Source organism: Trachymyrmex septentrionalis, unplaced genomic scaffold (genome assembly GCF_001594115.1).
Source record: "Trachymyrmex septentrionalis isolate Tsep2-gDNA-1 unplaced genomic scaffold, Tsep1.0 scaffold79, whole genome shotgun sequence".
Lineage (NCBI taxonomy): Eukaryota > Metazoa > Arthropoda > Insecta > Hymenoptera > Formicidae > Trachymyrmex > Trachymyrmex septentrionalis.
Window position 1 is genome coordinate 1,137,834 of NW_017305977.1, and position 12,239 is coordinate 1,150,072.

The 12,239-nt window shown below is 38.4% G+C and overlaps 1 protein-coding gene across 2 annotated transcripts in view; it reads right to left on the reverse strand.

The window, feature by feature from the left end:
• The window catches only part of LOC108754363 (ARF GTPase-activating protein GIT1), an 18,058-nt gene extending 15,153 nt beyond the window's left edge, over positions 1 to 2,905 (reverse strand). The window contains exons 1-10 of one of the 2 annotated variants that reach the window (XM_018496614.1): positions 2,859 to 2,905; positions 2,612 to 2,698; positions 2,210 to 2,343; positions 1,998 to 2,110; positions 1,578 to 1,764; positions 1,333 to 1,463; positions 1,066 to 1,255; positions 915 to 987; positions 489 to 683; positions 231 to 400 (exon numbers count right to left, since the gene is read on the reverse strand). In XM_018496614.1, the coding sequence (XP_018352116.1) occupies positions 231 to 400; positions 489 to 683; positions 915 to 987; positions 1,066 to 1,255; positions 1,333 to 1,463; positions 1,578 to 1,764; positions 1,998 to 2,110; positions 2,210 to 2,343; positions 2,612 to 2,669 (1,251 nt within the window). In that variant the 5' untranslated portion in view covers positions 2,670 to 2,698; positions 2,859 to 2,905. Of the gene's footprint in view, positions 1 to 230; positions 401 to 488; positions 684 to 914; positions 988 to 1,065; positions 1,256 to 1,332; positions 1,464 to 1,577; positions 1,765 to 1,997; positions 2,111 to 2,209; positions 2,344 to 2,611; positions 2,699 to 2,854 lie in introns of both variants that reach the window. The other variant, XM_018496613.1, reaches the window with a different exon arrangement.
• Positions 2,906 to 12,239: the final 9,334 nt, after the last annotated feature.

Consider the following 12,239-nt stretch of genomic DNA (forward strand, 5'->3'; position numbering starts at 1 on the left):
ATATATATATATATATATATATATATATATATGCATGTATGTATGTGTGTATATATATATATATATACATATATATATATCTTAGTTTGTAGTAGTTTGAAAAAATAAAACATCTATTTCTATACAAAAATGTCTAATATTTTGTATTGTTATTCTAAGGATGAATATAATCATGTTTGTTAATAATTCATTTATATTTAGAGTCATTAATTACCTGATAAATAACTTACCTCATTATTAGTTTTCAGCTGGTTTGAAATGTCAGATGAAGTATTATCTGTAGATGTTAGAGCAGCATAGTCATCGTCAGACGCAACACTGTCATACAAAGGTTCATCGTCAGACACTTGCGATCCATGCTTACCAAGTTGCTCTTTACGAAGCATAGATACTGCGGGATCTAAAAAAAGTACAGAAGATATAAAAATATAATAAATGTATAAAGTACTCTCATAAAATAACTGCTTTAGTTAATTTGGTGATATTACTTTGAAGTGCATTGTTAGCAAGCGTATGTCTCCGACCTGCTTCAACCAGTAAATCTACGATAAGAGTAGTGAATTCCTTCGGCGTGAATCTCGCTAATTTTTGTCTCCCTTGGTTTCTAGTAGATGACAATTGTGGATTAACTGGCAGAAATGGAACGGTACATTTCTCCGGGAGAGATGCGGTTGAAAACCAAACTATGCATAAAATATGAAAATCTACTTGTCTGAGCATTATTTCAGTTATTGCTTACCTTGTACAACATATTACTAAATTTTTGCTGAAGTTTAAATGTTTACTCACCCTTCCAAAGGAATAGCACGACAAAGAAATGTATCATTAATTGTCTAAATTAGTAACAAAACTCTATTCGCAATTATAGCATATTTAATCAAATTTATAATAGATAAAAGAAAAGCGATACTCACTGGCTTCTGTTTCCCGGCGATCCACCTCATCGTAAATATCCATAGCTAACTCCTCTAGCAAATGATTTGGTAACTAAAAAAATAAATAAATTTTATGAGAACATAGAATAAAAATAAATAATAAAACATATGATTGTCTATATATATATACCGTTTGTAATCTGTTTCTTCCTTCCAGAACTAACTCGTTTTTATCCAAAAAAGGAGACAAATCAGAGCTAATGAGATGTTGATCTCTTCGATGATTTGGCTTACGAGAACATATATGATATGTCAATCTATCTGTTACTTCATACATACATTCAATTATACGTTCAGATAAATCCATATGTCCTGCCATTCTGAAATGGTAGAAAGGATACTTAAAATAAATATTAAAATATTCTTCATAGATGATGATATTATTATCTATACTTACTTGGCAATATCAGCAGCTGTTTGCCCATTTAAATCAACTACACTTGGGTTTGCACCATTAACTACTAAAAGTTCTACTTGGAGAACTTGTCCGGCACGAGCTGCCACGTGTAAGGGTGTGGTTCCTTTCTCCTATACAACCATGTATAATTTAGTAAAAACATCTTCTCACAATACAGCAATTATATGTAATACATTGGTGTCTATTATACTTGAATATATATAAATTATTATTATAAGATATACCTTGTAAAAATAATTGGGATTAGCTCCCTGCGCCAACAGTCTTAATGAAGTTTCTAAATTACTTGTACGAACGCTACTATGTAACTGTCTATCGAGTTCCTCCTCAGTACAACATTCCTCCTTACTTGGCCGTAATATGAAAGCCAAGTGTTGATGTTTAGCTTTAATAAAATCTGCTTTTACTGGACTATAAGCAAATAATAAAATAAGAAATAGTTATACATTGAGAAAATGCACAAAAGCCTTGTCCCTATATTGTTCAGAATAAATTATATATATATATATATAATTACAAAACTAACAAATAACTAACAATTTCTATTTAAATTCATTCTAAAAATATCAATAAGTATCTGTTAATGAAAATTATATATTCAGCAACAAAATAAAATTGTGTATTGTATATAATGAAATACTAACTGTAAAGGATCCTTGGGCTGTGGTTTTCGTCTATTAATCTTGGAGTTGCCGGGATCTAGCAAGGAATGTTCCCAAATACTGTTGGCTCCGTTATCACTCAATGTATGCACCATCTAAATATTTATTCAGTTATTTTAAAAGTGATTTATACACATGTAAAAATTTCAATAAGAGAGCATCTCTCTACATAACAATAGCTAATGTATACTAACGTTCAATAGATATGTATTCCAAACGCTCTTGTGTAACGACTTGATATGTGACACATGACGCCCTAAACTACGATGAATCCCACAACAATCGTCACATAATAAAATAGCTCTATTTATTGATGCCCATCCTGGCTCTGGAAACAGCGCAATAACAGAGATAGATGATGTTCTCATAATTAAATGAGAGTTTTTTTTTGCAAATTTATAATATATAAAGAAAAATTTAAGTTTATCTTAATTGCAATGGTCAGAATACTGAAAGCAAATTACGAGACATGTGTATTCGCCTCATGTTTATCTGATTATGTTATAAGAATGACGCGATCCCACTGAAGCCATACGTGGCCGAGCAGAGTCGAATCATTGTAACAAAAATGATTGAAAAGATGATGCTGCGCTCACCAAGTGTCCCGCAGTCAGCACATAGGTCTGCACTCGTTCTGTGTTTAGGACGCGCCATACTAAACTTTTGATCAATGACAATCACTCCTGTACATACATTACAGTATATTATGCTCTATCTCGATTGTGCGATTTGAGACGGTGAAGATAGACAGAGACGAAGATAAGAATAACAATTTGAAGTAAAGAGAAATAAAAATGTGAGACAGATCGTTTCATTACGCTTTTAATACCATTTACTACCTACTAATCCTACTACCATGATTGCTTAGAATCCCTAGAAAAACAGAGTCTGACCACAGTATAAAGATATACAGTATGTACAGTAGTGACAAGATCCCGGTTTCCATTCAGCCGCGCATATTTGCTTGCGCATCATTAGCGGCCATGTTTTTGGTGACATCAATCTCGATCAAAACAGAAACTCCAGTTTCTCCGTTATTGCAATCGCGCCATGACATAGCTGCACTTGCTTAGCGACGAAACACTTACATGTCTTCTGAATAACTGATTACAGCAATTAATTTTATGAAGCAACGTGACTATGCATGGATGTATTTGACTAATCACCAATTTGATGGAAGATTTTGAAAAGTTAAGATTTTTTATCTCCTTTTTTCTGTTGAGTATAGGCGGTGGTTCCTAATACTATTGATACGATATTTAGTCACCAAAAACATGGCGGATCCTGAAAACTCATCTAAGGGCCACTTTCACTAAGCTCCAATTAACTTAACAGCCAAGGCTACTTTCCAAAACTTTCTCTCCGAGAAAGATTTTACTCTACAGGGTGTCCTATTCATCACCGGTCGATTTGAATTTCGCGCTATTTTTAAAACGTCAAACCGATTAACCTCAAACTTCACATATGTCATCTAGACAGATGGGAAATTAATCATGGAAAAGTACACAGTGAAAGAACACGTGCAAATTATTCAGGCATATCACGATCTTAGATTCGGCATCGTTTTAAAAATAGCGCGAAATTTAAATCGACCGGTGATGAATGGGACACCCTGTATATGCTGTAGTATACGTTACGTGTACTATATATTTCGAGTAAAATTTTTCCAAAAGGAAGTTTTGGAACGTAGCCCTAGTAATTTTGTAGGATTTCAACTGAAGCTGATGTCGGAGAAAAAATGCAAAAAGAAAAATCTATATAAATATAGATTTGTAATACTAACTTATGTAACAAGGTTTCTCTCTGGTAGCTGTTTGTTAATAACCTATTTTTGTGTTCAATATATATATGTAAAATTATAGTTAATTATAATTAGTGAAACATCAGTTTAACTCTTCAGTTCATTTCACATTTTTTTCTCCGATCATCAGGAATCCTGCAAAGTTACTAGGCCTATTAAGTTAATAGGAGCTTGATGAAAGTAGCCCTAAAAAAGATCAAAGGTATCGACGCTGCTTGTCCCCACTGTAGGTGCGTTCAGCAATATAAATTTGAGATGCGAGCAGATGGCGAACTTGATCGTAATTTTCGAGCAATCCGAGTGCCAAAAATTAATTCCAAACGTTTCAAAGTTGTAAACTATTCTTTAAGGTTAGATTATAAAATGAAATTGTTTATTTTTATTAATAAATAAAAAATATCTCATTAATTGAACATTTTTCTCTTTCGCTTTTCTAGAAACTGATAATAGTCTTATATACTAAAAATAGATCGTTACATATAAATGTAGCAGACTCATATGCAAGATGTGTTTTCTTAAAAGAAAATACTACATTGCAAAATAAATTTCAGCAATTTATAAGTTATATCACTTGATTTATATTAGAGTCTTTAATATATTAATACAGTTTGATTTTATTTTATACTATATGTGCAACATAAGCTTTGATTTAAAAATTAATTAGCAATTTCTTTGTTTTCGAATACGTAACTTCAAATTTAGAAAGAGGAAAAGAATTAAAAACTTACTTTCCTCATTATTGTGTACATAATGTACTCCATCAATTTCTATTTGATAGCATTTGTTTGAGCATTTGTAGACTCAGATATTATAACAGTTCAAATACACTATTTGTAAAATAGAAGTATTAAAAGAGATGAATGTACGTTGTGTGTTAACAAATCAATTGGATACATTATCATAAATATACAGGTTATGAATTTAATTTAGGCGTAAAAATATGTATTAGCTTTGCGAGCTCGATCTTTGAATCCGGAGTGGATCGAGCAGCTCGATTAGTTCTAGAAATGTTAATGCCGAACACAGATAAGATGACATGTAGCAAAAAGATACGAGTTGCCGAATGATTTTTGAAGTAAAAGAGCAAACGGATATCTCCGATTTGCAATGCCGAATGCACCTTATATATTCTTATACTGTGATCTGATCATGCCTTCAAGATTGCGTTCAAAAATTCAACTCTGTCAACTCGAGTATTAGTTTATCCTTATTGGTCACCGAATACTGAATAAAGATAAAAGATACTTGGAGTTGACAGAATCAAGTTTCAAGGGAACGCACCTCAAAATGTCAGATAAAAGTAATGGGGATATGTTCTTATTGCTTACAACTTATGGGCCTTCTACAATAAGCCATAGATCATAAATTATAAGTCATAAGTTAGAAATAAACCAATCACAGAAATTAATTTTTAGTTTCTGACTTCTGATTTATGACTTATGGCTCATTGTAGAAGGCCTATTACACTTACGGTACAGTATAAGTACATATAGTATGGACATTGAGAATCGGCACCTTTGATGTAGTGGGTCCTAGGTCACCTGACTCGCTGCATGTTGTGGATTGGAAAGGCGCTTATAAATTTGAGTTTTTATAAAGCTACAGAATGATTTTTCTAAAAAAAAGGACATAATTCGATTGTGTCATGAAAATTGTTTATAGCAAGTACTCTTATATTTTTAAATCAGAATTATATAATAATATAATGTTAACGAACTCGTTCGAATAATATTCACATTAATAATAATAATAATAACAATATTAATAAATAAATCAAAAATAATAATTGATTAAATATATAAAAATTAAATGAAAAGTTGCAATAATAATATACACAAATGCATACTTTATTATGAGAATACTTTATCAATATAGTATACAAATATAACAGTCTACACAATATAGCGCCTCCGAAAAAATTTGATTTAATTTTTTAGAAAAACTTAATTTTATTATCGGCTTCGGCCACATATCATATCCCTCGGATGCACGCACGTAGGCACAAACCCTTCGTTAAGAAGGATCATATCCAGGCCAGCCGCCCAACGGGCTAGAGTTCTCCCTCTGCGATTGGGTTCCCCCCGATCCCAAGCAGGAGACCGAGCATTAAAGTCACCGAGCACGAGTAGAGGTCTGCGATCACACGACTGTACACGCGCGCCAAGATCACACAGACCTCTCCCGAACTCGGCATCCGGCAGATTGGGGGAGAAGTAGCAACTAAAAACCACTAATTCTCCCCACTCCACCGCGACAAAACCCCCTCCCGTGAAAAGAGGAGAACATGGCACATTCGAATACTGCCAAGCCAGCGCAGCCATCGGCGGAACATCCGAAGAGAAGAGCCAACATCCGCCACGGATCGAATGCGGCTCCGAAACCGCCACGAGACCGAGTCTCTCCTCCACGCACACCCGCGCGATTAAGTCCTGCGCAGGTCTTGATCTGTTCACATTTATTTGTCCAATGCTAGCCATTGGACGTGTCCATCGATATCCCCTCCTCCACAGGGGGAACACTTTCCGCCGCAGGAACACTCGGCTCTACATGTTCGTTACGCACCACGTCCTTGTCCTTGTCACCCGACCCAGCAGCCACGGTCACACGCACCGGACTGTTGTAGGGAATACACCTTTCCGCTCCAGTCCTATGCCCAGCCGGGAGGTTTCTAGCCGCGCAGACGGGACAGTGAGGCGAAGCCCGACAACGAACGGCCGTGTGCCCCTCCTCACCGCAGTTGAAGCACCCGCTACTCCTGTCTACAGTGCTCCTACAGTTGGCTCTCGTATGTCCGACCGCGAAACAACGGTAGCACTGCAACTTTCGTTTGGCCAGCGGTACCAATCGCACTCGCGACCAATCCACACAAAGTCCTCCGTCCCTTTGCAACAGATCCGCGCAAGTCTCAGGGCACTACAACCACGCAGTTTGTTTAGGCCGCCGCTACCGGGCCTCAGTGGGCCAACGCGAACGTCGTTCGGTAGCGCCTTTCCACGTGCCGCAACAGCCGCCCTTATCTCCTCGGCCGTCACCGACTCGTCTAGATCGAGGAGACGAAACTCGGCCAGTTTCCCCACTCTCCCCAGCTCTCTCCCTCCTGTCGCTTGACAGCCATGAAACTCCCTCCTCAAGATCTTGACCTCCTCACGGAGACCATCTCTGTCTCTCTGGACTAACCCCATTTCTATCTTGAGTGCTTCCACTTCTTGCTCAAGCTGGTGACATCGTCCCTTCAATGTCCTCGCTGGCTCCTGAGTCCTGGCCAAGTTCGCCACCCTCGCCGCTAATAGCCTGTTTAGCCACCTCGACTCCAACAATGATCTTCCGACGAAAATCGCCCTTCATCGTCGACGTTTCTCGCTGCGCGCTACTTGCCTCGTCCAGAACTCGCAGAGCCTCCGTCATTATGGTGCTGGGAGATATCTCAGGAAACGCATACGTCACGCTCTCAACGGCGGACTTCTGATTCGAGGTCAGGGAGTCATCTAAAGGACGCTCCTGTATCTTCCTTTTTTTGCCAGCCTGCCCGTCCTTTTTGATCTGGCGGAAGTCGGACTGATCCAGCATATCAACCTCGTAGACTTCCATACTCGTGGCACTCATTTTAGACAGGGATCTAGCCCCAGGGACGTTATTCCCCTTCGGCTTGCGTCCTCTCTTTTTTCCTCGAATCACCTCGGTCGCACCCGTCGATGAGATCGAGTCCATTGAGAAATCCCCTCCCCGGGCTGTCGACCACCATCGGCGCATCCGACGTCTCGACAACTGTAACCGGCGAATGTATGATGTCACCATCCACAACGCGCAATCTATGTTCACTGGGGAGACGCACATTACATACGACTCTGGGCCCGGGCCCCTTAGCACAAACACTGTCCTGGCTGTCCGCGATTAAATCGTCCTGACACTTTGAAGACTCACCAATAACAGGCGTCGGCAGAATACCCGTGAGCTTATACCGCTCAAGGAGTGTACTCCTCCCACGCGTGATGGGACCGGGAGTCTCGCACACACTCCAATCAACGATGCCCTCAGCGGTAGCCGTATCGGCCGCGGAGCCCGCCGGCAACTCCGCGACTTGCCCCTCGCATGATTCCCCCGTAGGGGTCGATCGCCCGGGAGCGGGTACACTACCCCCGGGAGACCGTGACGTGCATCCGAATTCCCGTCGTGTCAATTCCTTTTTTGTGTCGTCCATGTTGCATATATTGCCGGCGATAGATAAGAAGCCGGGTGACTCGCCGGCCAATCACCCGACTCGCCTCTAGCATTATCCGCGACTGCCTAAGCGGACGACCATCCGGCGGCAAGGACGACACCACCAGACGGCCGCAAGGCGAATGTGTACCAAAGTCGGTTGGTTGGACCTACCTCCGCCTTTTCATCCATTCGATACAGCGCACTCGATTGACTCGCTTGATGGAACATGTTCGCTAAGAAGTGGAATGGTACTTACCACTCCTTGACAAACTTCCTTCGGCACACCTCCAGGATAGGGAGCAGAAAACAAAACCCGAAGGATAACTCATATCCTGGAGTTTCCATGTCGGACCTTCACTGTTCGCAGGTCTCCGGCCGTCCTCCATCTCAGTGGCCACAAGAGAGAACACAAGCCAGGATCCAGAGAACTGCACTATCCTCACAATTTAACATTAAATCAGTAACAACGGTTCATTCACTTATATACATTTACTTATATACATTTACACTTATATAGTATTTACACTACATACACACTTAACAGAGTTTACACAGTCCGTCTATACTTCCACAGTCCGTCTATATAGCTTCACAGTTACTAGCGTTCGTGCGCTCCCCACTTGGCCGCTGTTGGATGATTAACCCATCACCCATTCATCTCGTGGCCGCGCACCTCTACCACGAGACAGGGGAATCTTTTATAGAGGGCTCAGCTCGACATCCGAGAAGTCGGGTGCAATCTCGGACGTTCGGTCTCTTCCATGGTGCAAGGAAAGGGATTACTAGAGCTCAGGCACCGCGGGTTCGCTAAACCCGTAGCGGGATCATATCGAGATGCGACCGAAGAGATCGGACCGCATCCGAGATGATCCCACCCCCTGCGGGCTAGGCGAAAGAGTTAATTGTATTTCATAGGAAAAAGATCCAGCTAATCTAACCTAACCTAACTTGCAATTTCAACTTACTGAAGGCAGCCATATTTCTAGTTGGAAATCGACACATGCGCACTAAAAATTTGAGATTTCATAAAAAGTTCAATGTCTTTACTGTATGTATTTATACTATGCTTATGGCTCTCGCACACAGAATACGGCAACACTTGCCGCGCTGCGGAAGTCGTACTAACAATAATTCTATGTCTTTAAGTCGGCCTCACCAACAAACGAGAATGGATTCAAATGAATTTAAATGGATTTAGATTTTCAGAAATATTGATTTACGAATGTTAAAATAAATGCTTTTCACAATATATGCAAAAGAAGAGCAAAGAGCCAGTAATATAGTAACAAACTTTAATTTAAATTCAATCATAAAATTCGTATAATAATTACAAAATTACAAACAAACAAACATTTCGACTCCACTCGAGTCTTTTTCAATATTATGGTAATATTCAAACATCGCTATAAAAATATTTATGGTATTACATTCTTCATATCATGTAGTGTCTTGCGAGTCAGTTAAATCAGAATTCAAAGTAGTCAGAAAAACAATATTCTTGTCAATATCCATAAAAATGTTGAGGATCCATTAATAAAAAAGAGACAACGTAAGTAGATAGTAATCCATATCGCACATTGGTTTTTTATTAGGTCAATTAGAAAATTCTGTCCGTTTTTTTTGCAAAAAGTATGGTTTTATTTAAAAAATAAAATGAAAAAATACCTCGATCAAAATATAGTCCATCGTTAGCGATAACTTTTTCCCATTTTTCGGGCAGTAAGTGAATTCCGCGGCGAAAGAATGACTCATCTTTGGAGGCTTTTCACTCAGAGACCCATTTTTCGATGTCTTCATAAGAATTGAAGTGTTCCTCTGCAAGTGCGATTGCCATCGATTGAAACAAGTGATAGTCGGAAGGGGCACAGTCTGGTGAATAAGCCGCATAGGATAGCAGGGTTCCCAGGAAAGTGCTTCTAACGTTTTCTTGACAAGTTTTGTGACGTGAGGCCGAGCGTTGTCATGAAGCAAAATCTCTTTATGCTGTCTCGTTTCATATTCTGGTCGTTTTCCGTGCAATGCTCGGCTCAAACGGATAATTTGTTCTCGATAGAGATCCCCTGTGACTGTTTGACCAGAATTCAACAGCTCGTGGTACACTAGACCCTTCTGATCCCACCAAATACAGAGTATTGCCTTCTTTCCGTGGATATTCCGCTGGCGTCGATGTCGATGGTTGGCCTGGATCGCAAATGGTTTTTCGGCGCGTTTGGGGTTATCGAAATAAATTCACTTTTCATCGCCAGTCACAATTCGGTGCAAAAACCCCTTTCTTTGTTGCCTATAACAGAGCACAATTTAATGCTTCTGCAAGTTGTTTTTGTGTTTGATATGGGTTTTCATCCACCATCCTGCAATTCTTCGTCTTCAAATGCTCTTGGTCGTCCACATCAAAATCACTTTTAAAGCGTCGAAACTATTCTCTGCATGTTTTATCGAAAGGAGCACTATTATCATAAACTTCTACAAGCATTCGATGAGCTTCAGCTACAGTTTTCTTCCATTTGAAGCAAAAGATTAACACTTCGTGCAAATGACGCTTATTCCGTTCAAATGTCGACATTTTCGATACAGTAAAAAGCAATATTATTGATGAGCAAACATATACTTTTGTATACTAAATTTTATTGGCAGATAGTAAAACTAAAAAATTAAGCTTGGTTTAGATATTAGAGTTATCAACAGTTTTAGCTACAGCTACTCGCCGCTAAACGGACGGAACTTTCTAATTGACCTAATAATTAAAGCAAATTTGCGAGAATAGCGAACATTTGACTTCCACGATGTCGAATAACGCAATGTCGAAAATGAAAACATAAATTGAGAAAACAGTAAAAAGGGGGGGGGGAAGGAAAGAAGATATTAGAAAGAGAATGTATAATGTTAGAATACGTTTCGGGCAAAGACTTCATGTCATTTTGTTTGTTTATTCCATGTTTTTGTTTTTTAATGTCTACTATTTCAGATATTAATATTTTATTGTATGACGATTCTATATCTAATGTCTACTTTATCCCATTTAAAATTGTGATTCTTCTCCATACGATGGTCAGAATGCTTTTTAATTTTGAATGCATTTTTATTTATTTATAGGAATTTCATGGAGCATATCTCCTAGGGCCGGTTGTTCTATCTTTTAGTTGTTCTACCTTAAATTTTACCTGTTGGGTAAGTAGCAAGATTACCTAATTACATGCACGGATTACCATATTTACTTCATAGGTAAAATTTACCAAAAATTGGGGCCAGCCCGAAGTCTTTCAAAAATAATATTAACTTTTTCTGTGCATTGTGATTACTGTTCAATTCAAAATTTTGAATGGGAAATGCAATATTTCAATCCAATTGCATCCAATTGAATCTAATTAAATCCAATTGAATTCAATTAAATCCAAAAAACATATTCGCTATTTAAAATACGCATTTGGATAAAAAAAAATTTCAATCCATTTTAATTCTTTCTCGTTTGCAGGGCATGCAAAACTTCTAGAAATGATGTAATACTACTTCCGCCACGCGGCAAAAGTTGGATTTTGATCCGGTTTAAACTCTCGGTGGAAATTAGATCCTTGTTGTATGCTCTAAGATCAAGATGACATGTTTGTCTTGGCTGCAGTCGATTTGGATGCTTTTAGCACTTTTCAGTACTTTTATTCTTATTTTACGTCTAATCAGAGAAAAACCTGAGAGAGGACATGACGGCCCAAGACCTGTATAATCGCAAAATGCTGTCGCGCACTACTGCTGCCTGTCAAAATGGATGTAAACTACATAGCAAAATCCACTTTTCTGAGGGTACATACATCCATTTTTCAAGGCTGTAGGGGGTCGATTCTGTAATTCGAGTGAGATCACTTTTCGCACTTTCATCTCGCGTGATTCTGTAACGACGAAATAAAAATACAAAATCACTAGATTTGCAGGTTCATTTCTTACTTCTAATCAAAGAGAAACAAAAGAACACCTAGCAAACAAGAATGGATTAAAATAAGTTGAAATAGATTTAGATTTTCAGAAATATTGATTTATGAATGTTAAAATAAATGCTTTTCAATCCTGAATGCATTTTTATTCATTTATAGAAATTGCATGGAGCATATCTCTATACCTTTCAATCTAAAAATAATATTAGCTTTTTCTGTGCATTGTGAATACTGTTCAATTCAAAATTTTGAATAGAAAATGGAGTTTTCCAATCGAATTGTATCCAATTGAATCTAATT